The sequence below is a fragment of the Loxodonta africana genome, chromosome 3 (genome assembly GCF_030014295.1).
Source record: "Loxodonta africana isolate mLoxAfr1 chromosome 3, mLoxAfr1.hap2, whole genome shotgun sequence".
Taxonomy (NCBI): domain Eukaryota; kingdom Metazoa; phylum Chordata; class Mammalia; order Proboscidea; family Elephantidae; genus Loxodonta; species Loxodonta africana.
In genome coordinates this window covers 54393106-54416384 of record NC_087344.1, presented here as the reverse complement: position 1 = coordinate 54416384, position 23279 = coordinate 54393106, and the positions used below count along the sequence as shown (strand labels likewise).

Here is a 23279-nt window from a genome sequence, read left to right as displayed (position 1 = left end):
TAGGAGGCCTCACACTACCTGATTTCAGAACCTACTGTACAGTCATGGTAGTCAACCTGGTACTGGTACACCAGACACACAGACCAATGGAACAGAATGAGAACCTAGACGTAAATCCATCCACCTATGGACAGCTGATCTTCGACAAAGGACCAAAGTCCATTAAATGGGGAAGAGACAGTCTCTTATCAAATGGTGCTGGCAAAATTGGATATCTATCTGTAGAAAAATGAGACAGAACCCATACCTCACAGCATACACAAAAATTAACTCAAAATGGGTCAAAGGCCTAAATATAAAACTTAAAACTGTAAAGATCATGGAGGGAAAAATAGGGACAACATTAAGGGCCCTAATATATGGCATAAATAAAATACCAAACATAACTAGAAATGCACACAGAGCAGATGAACTAGATAAATGGGACCTCCTAAAAATTAAACACTTATGCTCAACAAGACTTCTCCATAAGAGTAAAAAGAGAACCTACAGATTGGGAAAAAAATTGTTGGCTGTGACATATCCAACAAGGGTCTAATCGCTAAAATGTATAGAAAACTTCAACACCTCAACAATGAAGACACAAACAATCCAATTAAAAAATGGGCAAAGGATATGAACAGACACATCACCAAAGAAGACATCTGGGTAGCTAACAGACACATAAGGAAATGCTCCCGGCCATTAGCCATTAGAGAGATGCACCTTATAGGGCAGTGAGTTTATGTTAATGGGGGAGGAACAACTCAGAAAAGGTGGGTGAGAACAGTTACACAACACGATGGTGTCACTGAACTAACACGTTGTTGTTGTTAGGTGCCGTCCATCGGTTCCAACTCATAGTGACCCTATGTACGATAGGATGAAACATGCCTGGTCCGTGCCAGCCTCACAATCATTGTTATGCTTGAGCCCATTGTTGCAGCCACTGTGTCAATCCACCTGGTTGAGGGTCTTCTTCTTTTTCGCTGACCCTCTACTTTACCAAGCATGATGTCCTTCTCCAGGGACTGATCCGTCCTAACAACATGTCCAAAGTATGTAAGACGTAGTCTGGCCATCCTTGCGTCTAAGGAGTATTCTGGTTCTACTTCTTCCAAGATAAAACTAACATGTACAAACTATTGAATCAGTGTATGTTTTGCTGTGCATATTCTCAACAACAACAACAAAATAAATAAAATTTATAGAGAAAAAAAAAGATTGCAGCCTTGGAAACCCTATGGGGCAGTTTTACTCTGTCCTGTAGGGTTACTATGAGTCGGAATCGACTCAACGACACATAGCAACATGTCCATTATTGGAGTCCTTGAGTGGTATAAACAGCTAACACACTTGACTGCTAACTGGAAGGTCAGAGTCACCTCAGAAGAAAGGCCTGGCATCTACTTTCAGAATATCAGCCGTTGAAAACTTTGTGGAGCACAGTTCTACTGTGACACACATGGGGTCACCATGAATCAGAATTGACTCTACAGCAGCTGTTTTGTGTGTGTGTGTGTGTCCATTATTATATTTAGGCATGAGGTAGTCCAATCACACCCCCTACTTTTCACTCACTGACACATCTCAATACAAAAATGCGGGTGTCTCTATTCTCCGAAGAAGGGGGTGGGCACTTCTGAGTTCTTAGCCTTTGTCTTAGTCAAGATTCAGGCCCAACTAAAGTGGCTTAAACACACAAGGGTTTATAATGTCTTGTAAAAGAAATCCAGAAGCAGTTCAGGCACGAAATAGCTGCTGAAGCCCCAGCCATTACATCTGAATTCCAGCTAGCAAGGAGGAGGAAATGGGAGAAGAGCACCCCCCCCAACCCTTAAAAGAGATTTCCAAGGAGCACCACATAACACCCCTGCTTTATCTCATTGACCAAAACGTCACAAGTCCATACCTAACTGCAAGAGAGGCTGGGGGATGTATAAATTGGGGTTCTTATGACTAAGAAGGAGGACAGTGAATCATAGAAGGTACCTTACCTTGCAATCTGTGTCATTGCTTTATTTTCAGTTTGGGGGCTTTTCTTGGGAGAATAACTGTGTGAAGCACTTTCTTGGCATTATCTCGTTTAACTCAGAGCAACCCTCTGATGTAGTTACTGTCCCCATTTGACCACTGAGACAAATGAGGATCAGAGGGATATGGGACTTGCCCAAGGTCCCACCGCTGTGTGAGCAGCAGAGCCCTTCCACTGTAGCCTCAAGCTGCAGCCAGGGAGTGAGAACTTCCATCCCAGCTTTCTGTCCACCAGGAGGTTCCTTCCTGTGCCAAGAGGACCTAGATTTTTTAGAGAAACTTTCTTCATCTTTATTTAATAAATTCTAGAACAGCCTTGAACTTGAACATCCCCACCCCACTCCAGATCTGGGCAGCACTGAGGGTTAGAGTCGTGGGATTGGCAATTCATTGGCTGAGCTGCACTTGGGCCCCCGGGAGGGCCAGCCTCTACCCACCCACCATGGCCCTCACTCATTGTCCTTCTGCAGGTCAGCGGCCACTTGGATTATGCCAAGAAGATGGATGTCATTCTGAAGTCTGTAGGCATTCGCACCAAGCCAGGCTGGGATGAGAAGGGCCTCTTGCTGGCCCCAGGCAGCCGACCCCAAGAGGAGCCTCACCAGGCGGCAGCCCCCTCGTCGTCATTAGGCGAGACCACCCACCAGGATGAGCAAGCCCGGGGTCTCACCCCCGAGGACACCCCTAAAGTTCCCACATGCACCAATCCCAGCCAAACCAAGGTGCCAACAGGCCTGGACCAACCTGAAGAAGCCTCCCCTCCTGCTGCCATCAACCCCATCGAGAACCCCCGTATCTGCAGCCACAGCGTGGACCCCAACCCACTGGGCTGCCCCGACTGTGCCAGCCAGACCCAGGGGCCCTGCCCAGGGCTGGACTGACCCCCATGCGACAACTGAGCCGTCCTCCCACAACTGAGCCGTCCTCCCAGAGTTCTCTATGCAGCCCTCCCACCCCTCCATCAGCTCCCCACATGAGATCTGAAGGTGTGAAATTTCCAGAAGTACCTTTCCTGAGGTGAAAGAATTGGAAGAAGGAGGAGGGAGAAGGCTTGTGCTCCCTGGGGAAGCAAGGCCAGAGAACTGAAGTCAACCAGCCACAGTTCAGAGCCCAGGACTGGAAACCAGCCACAGGCTTAGTACTGCAGGCCACAGCTGTGGGGTCTGCGTCTGGCTGTCTGTCAGGAGGTCCAGGGGGCTCTCTGCAGCCCAAGGCTGCCACACCAACACTCCCCAGGCGTCAGTAAAGCCAGGTATCCACCGTGCGGACTGAGCACTGTGCAGCCACAGGGGCATCAGTCACACAGACTGTGACGTGAACAGTGCCCCACAAAGTTGTATAACACGGTGGCCCTGGTTACAGTTGTAAGAGCGTGGTGAGTGAATGCTGAATCAGCCTTCAGTGTGGGTGGGAGGTGGGCCTGGTGACAAGAAGGAATTCTACAGGGGAAGGATTTCCTGTAGCAGGAACAGGGGTGATAACAACAATTGATTATAAATAATAATAATAACTACCACTCATTGAATATTTACCTCATACCAAATGCATGAATTGTCTCAGCTGACCCTCACACAACCCTACAAGGTGAGTACTACTGTTATCTCCATTTTATACTTGGGAAAACTGAGGCCCAGAGAGGTTAGGTAACCCACTGAAGGTCACACAGATGGTCAGCGATGGAGCCAAGTCTCAAACCCCAGTCAATCGGACACCTATGCCCAAGCTCTTAACCGCTGTGTCTGCATCCATTGGAACCTTCCCTTTTGTTCCTCCCACTGCCCCTGAGTGTCAGGGCCAGAGAGAATTCTCCCCAGTATGCAGATTGGGGAGCCAAGGCCCCAGCAGAGAAGTAGGAGGAGGCAGAGGCACAGGAGAATGAGAGCCGTAGAGTATCAGAGCTGCGGTGTTTGTATTTGTTCATTCCACAGATATTTACAGAACTGCTCCTGATAGTCGCACCTGCTGTCACGCATGGAAAACTGAGGCCCTGAGAGGGGAAATGACTTTCCTGAGGTCCCAAACCCAGGACACTAGCACCAATCTCTTCCCATGACACCAGCTGCTTCTCACATCCCAAATGACCCCTCAGGTGAATCCAGTCCACACCCAAGTCACTGCCTTCAGCTAGTGTTTATTGAGAGTCTGCTTGGCCAGGCCTGGGGGCCAAGGAGAAGCCCCTGCAAGCACCATGGCCCCTCTGCGGCCCACAGCCAGGGCCAGAGTTGAGTCTGATCAGCACCAAGGAGAGTGGCAGGGCAGCCTTGGAGGATCCCCAGGAGTTTGGGTTGATGGAACTTTGGGGAGGGGGGAGAAGGAGGGGGACTGAAAAACAAACCTCGGGCTGGAAAGGAACCTATGGCAGGTAAACGGGGAACGAGAGCTCCCCCTCCGCAAAAAGGCCTCTGTGTCAGGGTCCAGCTTCCTGCCTGGGGCCCAGCCCACACCAGGGACAGCTCCTCCTCACCTCTGCTGTGCTGACCAGGTGACCACCATTCCCCTGTCCTCACTGACCCCAGGGAAGGCCAGAAGGGGGCGGGGCAAGGCCCTGGTTCTGTCTCCATCAGCTCGTTCTTTTCTAGGTCCAAGGAAACCCAAGATGGAGGAAAATCCATCCTGACGTTGAGCAAGAAACCCCCAGCTGTCTCTCCACCCCCCAGGAGAGACAATGTAGCAACTTGAGAGCTGCGAGGGTCCCTGAGGGGTGAGGCCCCACCCAGCACCCAGAACAAGGAGCTGGAGAACCAGAATTGGGATTGTGGGAATCTGGGCTGGGGCTGAGGAGGAGGAAAGTAGAGAAAGAACAGTGGGTACCAAGAGCCATCCATTGCCGACAGCCAGAGGCCAGGGAGCTGGATGGCCAGGAGTGAAAACAAAAGCATGTACAACTTATGGACCACTTACTGGGTGCTCATGACAACCATACAAGATAGGCATCATTACCCATTTTGCACACAGAATTGCTGTGGCTCAGAGAGGTTAGTGACCTGGGCAAAGCCCCTGAGCTAGTAAGCAGTGGAGCAGAGATTTCAGGCCTGGGCAGACCCCCAAGCTCAACACTTTTATGTGCTGCTATGTGGGAGATACAGCCATCCTGAGGGGGCTGGCAGGTCCTAAAACTTTGTCTAGCAAGTCATACTCCAGGTTAAAAATCATCTAAGCCAACCCAGGAGTCCCTGGCTGGTGTAAACGGTTAACACACTGGGCTGCTAACTGAAAGGTTGACAGCTCAAGTCTACCACCAGAGGTGCCTAGGAAGAAAAGTCTGGTGATTCCGTTTCCAAAAATCAGCCATGAAAACCCTATGAAGCACAGTTCTACCCTGACACACATGTGATTGCCAAGAGTCAGAATCAACTGGACATCAACTGGTAAACTGGTACTGGTAAGCCAGCACATCTCAAATTGTCATGTACATACAGATCACCTGGGAATCCTTGTAAGCATGCAGATTCTGACTCAGCAGGTCTGGGGTGGGGCAGGGATGTGCAATTTTTGCAAAATCTCGGGTAATGATGATGCTGCTGGTCTGTGGACCACACTTCAGGTAGCAAGGGATTCAGCTAAGCACTAATCTATCTCTGCAGACAGAAGCATTACTTTCCATCAAGCCTGATAGAATGTGCAAAGGATGTGATTGCTTTCTTCCTAATCTGAACCAACTAGTTCTTCTCCCCAACTCTCTGCATCCTCCAGCCATCCTCTACACACATCTGCAAGGGACACTCAACGATGGAGCATCCTGGGGAACACAGTATCTGAGCCAGCTACTCTCCCACCAGATGGGGGCCTGGAATGGGCAGTGGGGGTTGGCCAGTGTGCCCCAGTGGAACTCAGAGGGCTCCAAGGAGACCTGCAGCCTCCTGGCCTTGACTAAGAGCTGACCTGACCCCTCAGAGATTGGGTCCCATGCAATCCATCTCCCCAGCTCCAGGCCTGGGTCAGTTCGTGGGGGTGCCAAGTGGATGCAGCCTCAGCTCGGGTTCCACCGGATCGTCGTTGAAGAAGGTGACAACAGCAGTGGCCCGGACAGGTGCGGGGGGGCCCCGGGTGGCCTCTCCAGGAAGCAGCGGCTGGGTTGTGAGCTGCAGGCCTGAGGAGCCACCCGAGTCTAAGTCTGCGCTGGGCGGCAGGGGCAGGGGCAGCACGTGCTGCAGGCTCAGGCCTGGATGGGGGCCGCTGTGAGAGGTGCGCACAGACGGCGAGGCCAGGCGGGCCTGGTGCTCCCGGGGGCAGCGGGGACACGGCAGAAATTTCCCCAGGGCCCGCTTGAAGTCCCGCATGAAGAGTGGGTAGATGATGGGGTTCATGGTGCTGTTACAGTAACCCAGCCACGTGAGGACATCGAAGAGGTCTGGGGAGACGCAGTCACACACGGCCTGGGGGGGATGGGGACATGTCACACCTGGTCCCGGGGCAGGGACACAGATCACCCTACCCAGCATGGATGATGGAACAGCCACACACAACACACCCACCATGAGGGGCAGCCCCCCTCCTCCCTCCCTGTGTCTGGGGTGGGGTGGGGCTCAGGGCCTCCCCAGCAAGACCTGGACTCACCTGCCCCTGCTGTGATATTACCTGGGCTATGTTGGCCACAAAGAAGGGCAGCCAAGTCACAAAGAACATGCCCAGAAGGATGCCCAGTGTTAGGCTAGCCTTCAGGGCCTTCCTGCTGTGCTTGGGGGCCAAACGCCTGCTCTCAGCCGACTCCACCACTGGACGCGAGGTCCGAGGCACCTGTGGAAGGCAAAGCCACGTGAGTCAGCTAAGAGCCCCAATCTGACCCTGATCCCAGCCACAAGCTGAGCGTCAATCCCAATTCTAGACTGAATCCTAACACCAGCGATAAACTGAGCCCTGATCCTTGACTAAGCCCCAACTGTAGTCCTGGTCTGAGGCCTGACCCTGACTCCAGAGTGAACCTTGATCCTGGCTCCAGACCAAGCCATGACTTCAGCAATGAACTAGGCCCTGACCATGATCCCAGACAGAACCCTGACACCTACCAGAGATTGAGCCCTGCATAATGGTAGTCGCAAACAGCCTTAACCGTGAACCTTGACTGAAGCCCCAACCTTAGCCCCAGACTGAGCCCTGATCCTCAGCCCATACTGAGCCCTAACCCTGATCCCACTTCTCACAGGAGAAAATGCAACCAGACACTAGTGGTGCCCCAGATACAAATTGGAATGATTCCGAAAAACAACCACCCCTGCAAAGGACAACCCACAGTGCAGGTCAATGCACATTGCAGAGAGCCCCAGCACCTTCCAGAGCCTTTGGCACTAAAGAATTAGTTGTGATTGAATAGTACTTGAAAAAAGAAAACCTACTAGCTATCCAGGGCTTGGTAATCTCTTCATATATGAATTCTCTTCATATTTTGAAGTAATGGCTTTGCCATTACTCTCATGCTCCACAAAATAGAAGTTTGTTTTTTTTTTTTTAATATGTGCACAAAGCAATGTCTGCAATTAGACCAATTATAAATTGCTAGGGGTGCTAGTAACTTTGGAATTTTACAACTCAAATTACACCTTGGATTGTCAGGCATCTCCATTCTCAAATGTGGCCTTTAAGAAGCAGGGAGGGAGAGAAAGGGGAGAGAGAGGTGCCCCACAGCAGCCACTGAAAGGAAGCCAGGGGCACAGGGAGGTTAGAATTTAACTTTACAAACTGAGGACCAGCAGTCCCAAAACCTTAAAAGGCTCTCTGAACTGGAAGATCTTTTAGTCCAGCAGTTCTCTTAACTTTTTGAAATTCATGAGCCCTTTGAGAACCTAATGAAATCTACAGAATCTCTCTTCAAAAATAAACAGCATACAAATTTTATACATGCACACACACACAAATTCCCACACTTCCAGAGGGTTCAGAGACCAACCTGAAGTCCATCCATGAAACCCTTAGGGGTCCATGAAAGCTGAGACCTGAACCCCTCCTCTAAACCATGTGTTGTAATCAATTTGGATTTTCATATATCAGATTTACACAAAGTGAGACCCACCTATATGCACAATTTAAGTAAACACTGGTGTGCAAAGGTGTTCACAATTCAGCATAAACCATGCGGAGAGTGTGTGCTGCCCCAGGAACACACCTGGACTTTGAAAGCCAGGGATACCCTCAGCACTCTCTAAACAGCAGGAAAGCCCAGCTTAGTTCTTGAGGCAACCAGATGTGGGTTGGGCATGACAAGATGAAAGGGTCAAAAGGAAGCAGGAAGGGAACCAGATTGCCAGGCAACCTTTCACAGATGGAAAGGGGGAGGAGAAGGCAAAGCCAAGATGTGTCATCCCCGGGGAAGACCAAAGCCAACATCCCCCGTCCCACCCTCAGGTGCTTGAGTTCTTCCAGCCCCTGCTCCTCCCTCCCCACCTAATCCCGCGAGCCGGAGTCTGTGTCCTGTCCATGGTGCTGAAACCCCAGCTAGTACTATCTATGGGAGCAACAGTAGTGCAAAAAATGTGCTCAACTGCTAACCGAAAGATTGGAGGTTCAAGTCCACCCAGGGGCACCTCAGAAGAAAGGCCTGGCTATCTACTGCCAAAAAAACAGCCATTGAAAATGTTATGGAGCACACATAAGGTCACCATAAGTCAGAGTTGACTCAATGGCATGTTTTTTTTTTTTTTTTTATGGGAGCAGGGAGGCTAGTGCAGGTCTAATTCTGGAATGGTGGGGGATGAGAGGAGGGAGGCAAAGCACACTATAACCCCCAATCCCCGAAGTGTTCATCCGGGTGAAATCTGGCTATACTGAACCTCAAGGACAAATTCACAGAAAAGCACCCTAAAAGAACCCTTGATTTCTCCTCTCTTGGTGGGACAGTATCATGCAGACAAGAGCTAGGCTTTTATGACAGGTAATCTGGCTTCAAGTCATGTCTCTACCACTTACTCTGTGCTTTTGAGAGAGCCTCTGTCTCCACATCTGTAAAATGGGAAAACAATGCTCAGCTTATGGAGTCACTGTGGATAATAACTGCATGCACATAGATTAATAAGTGCTAATTATATGATTGTAGTTGGACAATGAATAAGGAAGACCAAAGAAGAATTGACATTTTTGAATTATGGTGTTGGAAAAGAATATTGAATATATCATGGACTGCCAAAAGAATGAACAAATCTGCCTTGGAAGAAGTACAGCCAGAATGCTCCTTAGAAGCAAGGATGGTGAGACTTTGCATCATATACTTTGCACATGTTGTCAGGAGGGATCAGTCCCCGAAGAAGGATATCATGCTTGGTAGAGGAGAGGATCAGCAAAAAAGAGGAAGACCCTCAACAAGATGGATTGACACAGTGGCTGCAACAATGGGCTCAAGCGTAACAAGGATTGTGAAGATAGTGCAGGACCAGGCATTGTTTCACTCTGTTGTACATAGGGTCGCTCTGAGTCAGAACCAACTCATCGGCAGCTAACAACAACTACATGATAGCCACGATGTGGTTTGGTGGTATGTATATGATTTTGGAGTGACTATAGCACCCTCAGGGGCCCTGTCCTTCTGTCTTCAGCTCTGGTTTCCCCAAAGCAGCACAGATGTCAGGACAAACGACCTGACTTACCAGGCTCCAGAGCATGACTGGCATCTTTACAACTAGGGGATGCTCTCCTCCATCTCCGCCCTACCACACACAAGCCTGCTTTCTAGGTCTGGCCCCAAGTCAGCAAGAGAGGAAAAGAGGGTCTGTTTTCTTTCTCCACTTCTGGCTTAGCCTTCTCCAGGGTGGCATCTATACAGCCTCTGTGGGCCTGCTGTTGTCAGCCCAGAGGAAGAAGCTCCTCCTTCCCCAAAAGATCACCTAAGACCTACCATGTCTTCATATCACTGCCATGAATGGGGAAGAGGAGACACTGCCTCCAGGAGGTCCCACTCATACAGGTACCTCTGACCCCTGGTGACCTGTGGAGGGGGGCAAGAGGCAGCCCTGATTTTGCCCGAGATCTGGAGCACTGGGGACCTGAGGCCTCTGGGGATATATTTCAGGGGAAATCAAAAGTGATGAGGGGCTTAAAAAGGGGTGAAAAGGAGCTGATATTTACTGTCTAGCCTTTCTGAAAAAAAAAAAAACCAGGTTCTTCCTTCTCTTCTCCCCCAAAGAATTGACCTCGAACACAAGCAAGAGGGAAGAAAGAAGGAAATAGGCTCATAGAAGATAGGGGACCTTCCCAAGGTCACACTGCACCAGTACAAGGCCTCAAACCAAGGCCCCGGTGACTCCAAATCAGCATTATCCCCATTTATTGAGCACCAGCTATGCATGAAGTCCCTGGGTGGCACGAATGGACAGGCACACAGGTACGAACCAAAAGACTGGCAATTCAAATATACTGAGAGGTACCTTGCAAGAAAGGCCTGGTAATCTCCTTCTAGAAAGTCACAGCCCTTGAAAACCTGTGGAGCACAGTTCTACTCCAAAACACATGGAGTCACCATGAGTTGGAATTGACTCAATAGCAACTAGTTTTGTTTCAGCACTTAATATCCATTATTTCATTCAGTCTTTATAGGAAATAGGTATTATTATCCCCCTTTTGTAGATGAGGCCACTGAGGCTCAGAGAGACAAAATAGCTTGCCAAGAGTGACACAGCAAGTAAGTGTTGAGTCAGGGTTTCAAAGTCATTTCTGGCTCCAGAAACTGCACTTTTTCTACTTCACCACACTGCTTCCCTGTTCAGAGATTGCATCCACCGGCCAGTCAGGACGTGGTTTCAGAAACACCACCTGTCACCAAGAGATCTTCAAAAATCAGAAGCCAATGGCAGCCACCAGCCCACACTCTGGGGTCTGACTCATGTCAGCCTCCCCCATCTGCCTTCTCTCTTCCCTGTAACCACCTCACGGTCCTCTTATGGCCACAGTCTGTTGTTTGCATGTCCCTTATGCATGTCTGTGTATGTGTCACCATGAGAGTGTAGCTGCCCAGAGACAATTTGGCAGTACCCTTCCAGCTGGCACTTCCACCTGTAGGTTCCTATGTTCAAGAAAACACCTGTACCCAGAAATGAAAGCAGGAACACAAACAGAAACCTGTACACCAACGTTCACTGCAGCACTTTTCACAACAGCCAAAAGATGGAAACAACTAAAATGTCCATCAACATATGAAGGGATAAACAAAATGGACATACATACAATGGAATATTATGCAGCCATAAAGAGAAGTGAAGTCCTGATGCATGTCACAACATGGATGAATCTTGAAAACGTCATGCTGAGCGCAGTCAGTCACAAAAGGACAAGTACTGTATGATCTCGCTTAGTGTGAAATAAGCAAATATATAAACTAAATATTATTAATGGTTACCAAGGTGCTAGGGAGAGGGAAAGGGGGACTTTTTGAGCTTATGTTAATGGTGGTAGAATATTTTGGAAAAGGGTAGCGATAATGGTGGCACAACATGAAAAATATAATCAATGTCATTGAATTGTAAATGTAGAAGTTGTATTGGTGGATGCTTTTGGTGTGTGTATTTTCACCAAAACCAAAAGCAAACCAATTGCCGCCAAGTCAATTCCAACTCATAGCAACCCAATAGGACAGAGTAGAGCTGCCCCATAGGGTTTCCAAGGAGCACCTGGTGGATTCAATCTGCCAAACTTTTGGTTAGCAGGAAAGTTCTTAACCACGGCGCCACCAGGGCTTCGCATTTTCACCACAACAAAAAAAAAGAAACACCTGTACATGTGTCTGTACACTTGGCATATGAAAGAATGTGTACACAGCAGTATTTGCACAGGGGAAAAAAACCCAAACAGCCTAAGTGCTCATCAAAAGGAGGGTGGCTAAATAAACCATGGTACATTCCCACTATGGAATACTACGCAGATGCTTAGAAGAACAAATCAATCAAATGGAAAGATCTCCAAGACGTGTTATCAAGTGACAATGGCAAGTTGCAAAACAAGAGACACAGTGTGGTTCCATTTATTTTTTTTAAAAATACACAAGACAAAAACACCAAGTTTCTTTAGGTACATACACAACTATGTAAACACATAGAAAAAGGACTGGAAGGACATATACTAAATTGGTAATAGTGCCCCTGAGAGTGGAGGGAGGTCTTTTCCTTTCTCTCTAGTGTCAAATTTCAGTCTAAAAATGTTTTTACAGATGCATGCCCAAAAGAATTGAAAGCAGGACGCAAACAGAAACCTGTACACCAATGTTGGTTGCCGCACTTTTCACAATAGCCAAAAGGTGGAAACAACCCAAATATCCATGAACAGATGAATGGATAAACAAGATGTGGTATATGCATACAATGGGATATTACTCAGCCAGAAAGAGAAACAAAGCCCTGATACATGCTACAATATGGATGAACCCTGAAAACATGCTGAGCAAAATAAGTCACAAAAAGACAAATACTGTATGATCTCACTTACATGAAATAGGCAAGTGCATCGAGACCAAAGCTTATTAGTGGTTAGTTACCAGGGGTAGGAGGGAGAGGGAAAGGGGAAATCATTGTTTAGGGGGCACTGAGCTCCTATTAATAATTTGGAATATTTTGGAAAGGATAGTAGTTGTACTATATGATGAATGTAATCAATGACACTGAATCACCCATGTATAAATTGTCAAACTTGCAAATGTTTTGTTATATAAATTTTTACCACAGTAAAAGAAACAATTTAATGTTTTTACATATTCCCTTGTGTAATTTAAAATTTTTATGGCCATCCAATCATAGCGTGAGGGTTACGAACATAGATTCTGGAGCCAATCTGCCTGGGTACAAATCCTGGCTCTGTTACTGGCTAACCGAGTGACCGTAGACAAGTTACTTCACCTCTCTGTGCCTCAGCTTTCTCATTTGTAAAATGGAAATTATGTCATCTACCTCATAGGAACTGTAGCAAGGATTAAATAAATATACGGAAAGTTACTAGAATAGTGCCTGGGATATAGTAAGCACCATGTAAGTGTTAGCTATCATTACTGTTGTTGTTATTGCTATTTGTGTCTGGCTCAGCTCTTGGATAGTGGCGATGATGTTGGTGGCAGTGATGTTGTTGTTGTTGTTAGGTGCCATCGAGTTGGTTCCAACTCATAGAGACCCTATACACAGCAGAACAAAACACAGCCTGGTCCTGTGCCATCCTCACAATAGTTGCTGTGCTTGAGCCCATTGTTGCAGCCACTGTGTCAACCCATCTCATTGAGGGTCTTCCTCCTTTTTGCTGATCCTCTGCTTTACCAAGCGTGACGTCCTTCTCCAGGGACTGATGCCTCCTGATAGCTTGTCCAAAGTATGTGAGATGTAGTCTTGACATCCTTGCTTCTAAGGAGCATTTGGTTGTACTTATCCCAAGCCAAACTTGTTTGCTGTTTCGGCAGTCCATGGCATATTCAATATTCTTTGCCAGCACCACAATTCAAAAGCATCAAGTCTTCGGTCTTCCTTATTCATTGTCCAGCTTTCCCACGCATAGGAGGCAACTGAAAACACCATGGCTTGGGTCAGGTGCACCTTAGTCCTCAGGGTGATACCTTTGCTTTTCAACACTTAAAGAGGTCTTCTGCAGCCAACTTGCCCAATGCAATCCATCTTTTGATTTCCTGACTGCTGCTGATTGTGGATGCTGATTGTGGATCCAGGTAAAATGAAATCCTTGAGAACCTCAATCTTCCATTTATCATGATGTTGCTTATTGGTCCAGTTGTGAGGGTTTTTGTTTTCTTTCTGTTGAAGTGTAATCCATACTGAAGGCTGTGGTCTTTGATCTTAATCAGTAAGTGCTTCAAGTTTTCTTCACTTTCAGCAACCAAGGTGTGTCATCTGCATAAGGCAGGTCGATGAGTCTTCCATCAATCCTGATGCCCCGTTCTTCTTCATATAGTCCAGTTCTTGGACTATTTGCTGAACGTACAGATTGAATAGGTATGGTTAAAGGATACAACCCTAACTCACACCTTTCCTGACTTCAAACCATGCAGTATCCACTTGTTCTGTTTGAATGACTGCCTCATGATACATGTACAGATTCCTGATACATGTACAGATTCCTCATGAGCACAAGTAAGTGTTCTGGAATTCCCATGCTCCGAAATGTTATCCATAATATGTTATGATCCACACAGTCGAATGTTTTAGCATAGTCAATAAAACACAGGTAAACATCTTTCTGATATTCTCTGCTTTCAGCCAAGATCCGTCTGATATCAGCAATGATATCCCTGGTTCCACATCCTCTTCTAAACCTGTCTTGAATTTCTGGCAGTTCCCTGTTGATATACTGCTGCAGCCAGTTTTGAATGATCTTCAGCAAAATTTTGTTTGCATGTGATCTTAATGATACTGTTTGACAATTTCCACATTCAGTTGGATGCAGAAATATGGATCTCTTCTAGTTGGTTGACCAGGTAATTGTCTTCCAGATTTCTTGGCATAGATGAATGAGCACTTCCAGTGCTACATCCGTTTGTTGAAACATCTCAGTTGGTGTTCTGTCAGTTCCTGGAGCCTCATTTTTCACCAATGCCCTCAGTGCATCTTGGATTTCTCCCTTGAGAACCACTGATTCCTGATCATACGCTACCTCATGAAATGGTTGAACGTTGACCAATTCTTTTTGGTATAGTGATTCTGTGTATTCCTTCTATCTTCTTTTGATGTTTCCTGCATCATTTAATATTTTCCCCATGGAATCCTTCACTGTTGCAACTAAAGGCTTGAATTTTTTCTTCAGTTCTTACAGCTTGAGAAATGCCGAGCATATTCTCCCTTTTGGTTGTCTATCTCCAGGTCTTTGCACATGTCATCATAATATTTTACTTTGTCTTCTGGAGACACCCTTTGAAATTTTCTGTTTAGCTTTAGCTCTTTCACTGCATCATTTTTTCCTTTTGCTTTAGCTACTCGCCATGCAAGAGCAAGTTTCAGAGTCTTTTCTGACATTCATTTAGGTCTTTTCTTTCTCTCCTGTCTTGTTAATGACCTCTTGATTTCTTCATGTATGATGTCCTTGATGTCATTCCACAACTCATCTGGTCTTCGGTCATTAGTGTTCAACATGTCAAATCTATTCTTGAGATGACCTCTAAATTCAGGTGCGATATACTCAAGGTTGTACTTTGGCTCTCATGGAATTGTTCTAATTTTCTTCAGTTTCAACTTGAACTTGCATGTGAGCAATTGATGGTCTGATCTGCAGTTGGCCCCTGGCTTTGTTCTGACTGATGATATTGAGCTTTTCCATCGTCTCTTTCCACAGATGTAGTCAATTTGATTCCTGTATATTGCATCTGGTGAAGTCCATATGTATAGTTGCCATTTATGTTGGTGAAAAAAGGTATTTGATGGTGATTTTTTTTCCCCTTGCAAGGCTCAAAGGGATGAGCTCCCCAGAACTATATATTTCACCACCAAAAAGGAAAGGAGAGGAACCAACATTTGCTGATTTGTTGAGTATCTACTATGTGACAGATACATATATATATACACACACACATATAAAAAAAATTTTTTTAAACACATATACATATATATAATTTCATTGGCTCCTCAAACCGCTGTATGTGATAGATAGATACCATTACCCCATAGCAGGTAAGGGTTGAGTAAGAGATTTAAAGTCATTTCTGGCTCCAGAAACGGCACTTTTTCCTCTTTACCACACCGCTTCCACATTCAGAAATTGCCCATGGCAATCAGAATCCTCCTTAGAAACAAGGATGGGAAGACTGGCTTACTTACTTTGGACACTTCATCAGGAAAGACCAATCACTAGGAAACTACACCATGGTCGGTAAAGCAGTTGTTGTCAAGTGCTGTCAAGTTGATTCTGACTCATAGTGACCCCATGTGACAAAGCAGAAATGCCCCTTAGGGTTTTCTTGACTGTGATCTTTACAGGAGCAGACTGAAAGGTCTATCTCCTGTGGAGCTGCTGGGTAGGTTCAAACTGCCAACTTTTTGGTTAGCAGCTGAGTGCTTAACCATTGTGCCACCAGGGCTCCTTGGTAAAGTAGAAGGTCATTGTAAACAAAGAAAACCCTCAAGGAGATGGATTAATACGATATCCACAACAATGGGCTCAAACATAGCAACAATCATTAAGATGGCAGAGTATCAGGCAACATTTCATTCTATTATACATAAGGTCCCTAAGAGTGGGAGACAGCTGGACAGCAACTAACAACAACCATTACCCTGGGGTACAGGGAGGTAAAATGACTTGTCCAAGATCATCTAGCAGTGATCCAAAAGAGGCAGAATTCGAACCACTACCAGCCTGATACCCCAGCTCCTGCTCCCAGCTCTGGGGCTGCACCAAGCCGCCTTGCTCCGAGCAGCAGCCAAGCTTGCCATCCTCGGTGCTGGCACTCCGTGAACCTCTCCCGGCTCAGCCTCCTCCTTCCCTTCCGAGATATTTCTGTGATTGCAGCCTCCCCTGAGGAGGAGGAAGGACAGAGATGGAAGGGAAGCTAGATCACTAAGATAATGATGCATAGTGGGCTGAGGGAGGGTAAGAAAAGATGGGGAAGGAGGAAAAGGAGGAGAAATTAATAGGTGAGGAGAGAGGGAGAGGACGATGGAGAAATGCAGAAGGAAGGAAGAGAAGGGGGAGAGACGGGAACTTGAGGAGAGAGATAGAGGAGGGGAAAAGTGAGGTAACAAGGAGAAAGAAGATGGAGAGAGGGGTATGGACCACCAAAACCTGTTGCCATAGAATCAATTCTAACTCAGAGTGACCCTGTAGGACAGAGTAGAACCGTAGGGTTTTCAAGGCCATAATCTTTATGGAAGCAGACTGCCACATTTTCTCCTGGAGAGCGGCTGGTGGGTTTGAACTGCTGACCTTTCAGTTAGCAGCCAAGCACTTAACCACTGTGCCACCAGGACTCCTTTTACAGACCACAGAGACATAGAAATCACAGCAGAGAGAGCAAGAGGCTGAGAAGGCTGCGAGTCATGGCCAGCTGGGCCTCCTTCGCTCCTCTCCTTTAGCTGTGAGCTCCCAAGCTACCTACCACTGACAACCCGTCCCTCTGGAATTATCTGGAGGCTGAGCACCACCCCCACCCGGCACCCACCTTTCACACACACACACACACACACACACACACACACTCACTCCCCTGCCCAGCTTGCTCTGATTCCACTCCCCCCCACACACACACCCCTCCCTCCATCCTAAGCCACAGCCCCACCTCAGCTCTAAGCATGATCCCTTCCTCACAGGCCCTGGGGCCAGACAGTGGTGGCTGAAACCAATAAGCCAACCCATGGCCTTTTGAAACCCCATAAATAGGCATATGGAGGAGGAGGGAGCATAAAAATCCTCATGGTCTCAGCCTCAGAGGAGCTGGGACTTGGGGACACACTCCCAGCTGCCTTCCTCTGTTGGGCAGCTAGAGGCTGGATTGCAGAGGGGAGCCAAGGGCTCGAGGGCTGAGGAGACCCGGCGGGAAGGGGTCTGGTGCACTCTGACTTCTGTTCCTTCCCCCATCAGTATTTTTGGGTCCAGGCATTGAGAGAGCCTCTGCCTGCAGACCATGGGTTGCTCATCCCTGGGACAGGACAGCTGGCCTGGAAGGGGAGGGTCGTGACCCAGGAGGCTGGAGTAGAGGCAGCATTCCAGAAACAGTTCCCCAAATGTGGGCAGTTCTCCAGGCAACGGGGAAAAGAGCACGTAGGAGGCCTGCCTAGGAGCCGAGGGCCTCAGAAGCCAGCACAGTGACAGGGTCTGATACTTCCACATTCAAAACATTTCAGAACACCCAAAAACCCACTGCAGTCGAGTCAATTTTGACTCATAGAGATCCCATAGGACAGAGTAGAACTGCTCCATAGAGTTTCCAAGGAGCGCCTGAAGGACTTGAACTGCTGACCTCTTGGTTAGCAGCTATAGCACTTAACCACTACACCACCAGGGTTTCCACATTCCTGAAAGGGACAAGAATTAGAATATACACATTTCTAGTTTAAGAGGCCCATGGGTCATTGTGCCTCAGAGACAGGGTGCTGGCCTAAATGACCCATGAAGACTCCTCTCAGCCTTTGGTTTTAGGGCTCGTTGTAACTTCTTTGCTTCACTTTCAAGCATATACACAGTAAATAATAAATTCTGAGTGTTCACTGGGTGAGGCACCCCTCTTGTAAGCCCTGTAACACTCATCATGATGGTGTTCGATGATCTGTGTCTATCTCCTGACTAGAACATCAACTCCCAGAGGGCAGGACGTGCCTGTCCTACTCACCTCAGCATCCATTGCCTAGAACAGCCCCTGAGCAAAGTGAGTGTTCGGTAAATGTGACTGGGCAAATGGATCAAGGTAAAAAGCTTAGGCTCCATCAGATACAAGAACCGATTCTGAAGGAGTGGGAGAAAAGGCAGCACTGTGAACAGGGGTGAGAGCCCAGGCTGTGCGAAACACTGTGTTCATTTTGCTCCTTCCATAAATATCTATTGAGCACCTACTATATGCCAGGTACTGTTTTAGGTGCTGCGAATACAGCAGTAAGCAAAAAGAAAAAGTCTCAAAGCGCTTACTTTCTTGTAGGGAGAAATCAACAATAGACAAATAAATAGGTGAGTGTATAATATGTCAGGTGGTGGTATGTGCTGATGAGAAAAATAACTCAGGAAGTTAGGGTTGGAGAGTACCTAGGGAGGGGTGGCAGCTGCACTTGGTAGAGTGTGATTCGTAAGGGCAGTTGAACAGAGGCCTGGAGGACGTGATGGGAGTTAGGGATGAGCCATGTGGCAATGTGGAGGGGAGGGCATTCCAAGAAGAGGGAATAGCAAGTGCAAAGGCCCTAAGGCAGGGGTGTGCTGAATGTGTGCAAGGAACAGCAAGAATTTTGATGTGGCTGGAATAGAAATAATGAGGGGGATGGTGGAAAGAAGGAAGCCAGAGAAGGAGAAGAGGGCCAGATTACATGAGAAGCAAGACCACCAGAGCAGACACATGATAGGACTGGACTTGCATTTTAAAGGACTCCCTCTGGCTCCTGTGTTAGAATAGATTGAAAGGGAGTAAGCATGGAAGGCAAGTCAGAGATTGCAGCCATAATCCAGACTTCAAATGAAGGGGCTCAGCCCAGGTGGTAGCAGTGGAGAGATGAGAAGTGGTCAGAACCCAGATATGTTTTGAAGGTAGAAATAAGAGAACTGGATGTGGCATGTGAGAAACAGAGGAGTCCAGGCTGCCTCCAAGGCTTCTGGCCTGAGCCACAGGAAGAATGGAGTTGCTTTCACTGATATGAGGAAGATTTGAGGAGGGTGAGATCTGGGGCTGAACAATCTGGAGTTCAGTTTGGAGTACATTACATAAGAGGCCCATGCTGGAGAGAGTGCTTTGGAAGTTATCAGGTGTAGGTGGCATTTTCAAGCATGAAACAAGATGAGATCACTAAGGAGTGAATGTGGGAAGAATGGAGAGGTCAGAGGACCTCAGAGGACTGAGGCCAGGGATGCCACAGTTAGGGGCAGACCGGGAGGAACTAACAAAGGAGACAACAGCCAGTGAGGTAGGAGGGACAGTGTGGTCTCCCTGAGAACAGAGTTTCTGGACAATGTCACTGCCCACACCGGCTCAGGCAGATCTAAACTTGAACCTCACTTACTGGCTGTGTGACCTTGGGCAGGTCACCTTCCCTTTCTCTGAACCTCAGTTTCCCCATCTACAAAGCAGAGATAATGGTAGTACTTGCCCCATTCATTTGTTTTGGGGGTTAATAAGCTTAGCTTGGTGCCTGGCTCATAGTGAGCGCTCAAAGACCATGATCTGCAGCTATTAGCACCTGGGAGACTCCTGTCCAGGTGCTGAACCTCAGTCTCAGGTTCAATCCTGGTGCCAGCCAATTAGTTTTATGGAAACGAAATCTGTGTGTCAGGCACTAATGGAACCAGGAATCCTGACCCCTCCCACCCCAACATCATCAGGACCAGCTAACTTCTCCCATCCTTAGTCACTAGAACAGCATTTCCCAAAGTATGGGAATGCAAGATGATTTTAGGTGGTAAATGGACACCTCGTAAAACAATATTGAATCACAGAATAAAAACATTACCCCTTTAACAGTTCTCTTCCAGCTTTTCTGGCTACGTCAAGAAGAAAAGTCTCATGTTGATGGTACTGTGTCTTTAACACCCCTCTAACACTTAGCAAAGAGAAAGCAGGCCTTGGGCTTAGTTAGAGACATCAACCATACCTAGCTAAACTTCAGTGATACTCTGGGGCTTCTTCACAGAAGTTGTATTTGTGATCACCTTTTATTTATGGCAAGGGATACTGATTTTCCACTTCCGGAAGAGGTCATGAAGGATTCTTTCTAAACAAATTCACAGATGTAAAAAGATAAGTGAGATGATTTAAAGAATATGCTAAGTAAATATGAGGTCAAGTGGCTTGAGGTGCATCGAGAGGAGTGAGGCAGATATCCCAAGCCGGTTCCTGAATGCCTGAAGTTTGGGAAAACTCCTTTAAAAGAACCCAGAGAGAGAGTGCCAATGGTCCAGGGCAGCCACACCGCTGCTGAAAAACCAAATCAGGATCACAGTCACCTTCCAAGGCTCAAGAACATTTTCCAGTGAGCACAGATAGGGAGAGATAGGGCTGCAGCCAGGACCTCCTGCACCCAGGGCCTGGCCTGCTAGTTGATCCCCCAGCTGCAGCTCTGGGCCTCACTGCTGGGGTGCAACAGATGGCTGCTCTGGGGGACCACCAAGAAGGGTATTAGCCTTTCAACCATTAAGAGGTCTCCACTCACCCAATGACCCCCAAGGCACCCCACCCTCCAGGAATCTCCTCCAGCTGAGGCTGTACCAAGATGAGCTAGCAGGGCCAGTTGGGGCTGTCCTTGGGGCCTATGACCTAATTCCCTGAGGTTCTGGCCCAGTCAGTCTAAACACTCATCCCTCGGAGTAGCAATAGGACTTGGGTTCTCTATGGCCCGGGGTGGCAGGAAGAGCCACTCCACTTCCAGATGCAGAACCTTGAGCTAAGAACACCTACCCCATTCACAAGTAATTACCAGTCACCTACTATGACCAGCCATCACCCCATGTGTCATTTTGTCATACTGTGGTGGCTTGCCTGTTGCTGTGATGCTGGAAGCTATGCCACTGGTATTTCAAATACCAGCAGGGTCACACATGGTGGACAGGTTTCAGTGAAGCTTCCAGACTATGATAGACCAGGAAGAAAGGCCTGGCAATCAACTTCCAAAAATCAGCCAATGAAAACCCTATGGATCATAAAAGAATATTGTCTGATATAGTGCTGGAAGATGAGCCGCCTAAGTTGGAAGGCACTCAGAATACAAGGTAGCCGTGACAATGGACTCAAGCATACAAATAATCGTGAAGATGGTGCATGACTGGCTGACGTTGCATTCTATGTACATGGGATCGCCACGAGTTGGAGCTGACTCGACAGCGACTAACAACAACGATGACGAGCAATGAGGATTAAACCAACCTCAATATGCCCTACCCTCATGGACATGCATTCAAGTAGGGGAAATAGACAATAAACAAGTCAACAAGTAAGCTGGGGGTCGTGAAGGAGAACAACAGAGTGGGATAGAGTGGATCACGCTATGGTGGTCAGGGGTTGCTTCTGGTAAGAGGTGACCTGAAAGCTGAAAAAGAGTCAGGCAAGAACAGAATTGGGGGAGAGGAGCATTCCAAGGAAAGGGAAGAGCAAGTGCAAAGACCCTGAGGCCAAAGCAGGCCTGGTATCTTGTAGGAATTGCCAGAAGGGGCATGTGGCTGGTGCAGAGTAAAGGCAGGGAAAGGAGGTGAAACGATGGGCTTCCTCTTTTTTCTGAGAGCAGTGGGGAGCCACTGAAGGGACTGAAGAACATTTATTTTTTATTGCTTTGGCTCCCATGCAGAAAATGGGCAGTAGGGGGGCTGGAGTGAAATCAGGGGGGGCCAGTAGAAGTCTATCCAGGTAAGGAAGTGATGGTGACTTGGCTAGAGGAGGTGGCAGTGCAGATGGAGAGAAGTGGAGAATTCAGTTCTGCATATTTTTAGGAGGCAGCACCAAAAGGGCTTGCTAATGGGTAAGGTGGGCGTTCCGGCAAGGAATTATTCCTAAATTTGTGGCGTGTGATGTCTTGATGGTGCCATTTGCCTGTTGGGGAAGACCGGGGGAGGAGCAGATAGGGAGAGATGAGACACCCCCAATTCCCTGTTGCACCTTACCTTCTGGAACACTACCCTGTGGACAGTCAGGCATTGAGTTTGGCCTTCAGACAAAAGATGGGAGCTGGAAATGGCCAGATGCCCAGTGGGCGCTTGATGTTTGCTCACTCCCTCTCTATCCCGCCATCCTTCCTGCGCACCCGGTTACCTGCAGCATATCCAAAGCCTGGCCGGCCATGCCGGTGGTGAGGGAGGCTACCTGCACCGCCTGCTTGCGGGCGGCCAGCAAAATCCTGCCGTAGGTGAAGCAGATGGCTCCCGAGGGCAGGAAGAAGGTGAGGCCGGACGCCACGAGGACGAAGGGCAGGCTGGCCAGCAGGCGGCACTGGCCTGGGACTGGCGCCCGCGCGCGGCCCAGCTCGTGCCAGCCCAGGAGCAGGGGCAGGAAGGAGGCAAGCGCCGCAAGGCTCCAGGCGCCCAGGACAAGAGCCATGGCGCGCGGGGGCGTCATGCGCAGCTTGTAGCGCAGCGGCGAAAGGATGAGCAGGTAGCGGTCGAAGCTGATGAGGCAGAGATTAAGGATGGAGGCGCTGCAGCACATCACGTCGAAGGCGGCCCAGAGCAGGCAGAGGCCGCGAGCCAGCACCCAGCGCCCGTACAGCGCGTTCAGCATGGCCGGCGGCATCACCACCAGCCCCACCATCAGGTCCGACGTGAACAGAGACACCAGGAAGAAGTTGGACGTGTTGCGCAGCGCCGGCTGCGTACAGATGAGCGCGATGAGCAGCGAGTTGGCCGCCGCAGTCAGCACGATGACCACGCACAGCGCGGCAGCCACCCAGCCACTGCCCCCAGCGCCCGACGGCGGCCCTGACTCCCAGTCCGGGGTGCTGTGGTTGGGAGGGCTCTGCTCTGGGATCATGGGGGCGGGGGGTGGGAGGCGAGGAAGTGAGGCGTCGTAGGGTGGGCAGGAAGACAGGGTGAGGGGCGGCTGGTGAGGGGCAGAGACTCTTGGAGGAACAGAAACTGGATGGGCGTCCTCAGGTGAGAATGGGTCCGCCTGGGGGACAGGGGCAAGCAGGAAGACAGAAGTGGAGGCGCTAGGGTTATATGGGCGCCCACGGTGGGGGGGGGGGCTGAGACACTTG

At 48.4% G+C, this 23279-nt stretch overlaps 2 protein-coding genes across 17 annotated transcripts in view; one reads left to right on the top strand and one right to left on the bottom strand.

Moving 5' to 3' along the window:
- Positions 1-5363, top strand: part of TMCO4 (transmembrane and coiled-coil domains 4) — a 130688-nt gene extending 125325 nt beyond the window's left edge. For 13 of the 16 annotated variants that reach the window (XM_023551989.2, XM_064281392.1, XM_064281395.1 and 10 more), the window contains one exon: positions 2484-5363. In XM_023551989.2, the coding sequence (XP_023407757.2) occupies positions 2484-2894 (411 nt within the window). In that variant the 3' untranslated portion in view covers positions 2895-5363. The remainder of the gene's footprint in view (positions 1-2483) is intronic. The other 3 variants (XR_010321316.1, XR_010321315.1, XR_010321313.1) reach the window with 2 other exon arrangements.
- Positions 5364-5676: 313 nt separating this feature from the next.
- On the bottom strand, positions 5677-23053 carry HTR6 (5-hydroxytryptamine receptor 6). Its single transcript, XM_003413432.4, has 3 exons — positions 22340-23053; positions 6592-6750; positions 5677-6389 (listed from the first exon to the last, which is right to left on the bottom strand). Exons 1-3 carry the CDS (start codon positions 23051-23053, stop codon positions 5952-5954), a joined length of 1311 nt encoding a protein of 436 aa, XP_003413480.2. The 3' UTR covers positions 5677-5951.
- Between the last annotated feature and the right edge of the window lie 226 nt (positions 23054-23279).

Bases quoted from the DNA above. Each gene is read 5' to 3' on its own strand.
- HTR6 (XM_003413432.4), bottom strand. From the start codon at position 23,053: ATGATCCCAGAGCAGAGCCCTCCCAACCACAGCACCCCGGACTGGGAG. The intron at 6,751-22,339 runs GTAACCGGGTGC...TGCCTTCCACAG, and splicing joins AGGCTTTGGATATGCTGCAG to GTGCCTCGGACCTCGCGTCC. The intron at 6,390-6,591 runs GTAATATCACAG...CATCCCCCCCAG, and splicing joins TTGTGGCCAACATAGCCCAG to GCCGTGTGTGACTGCGTCTC.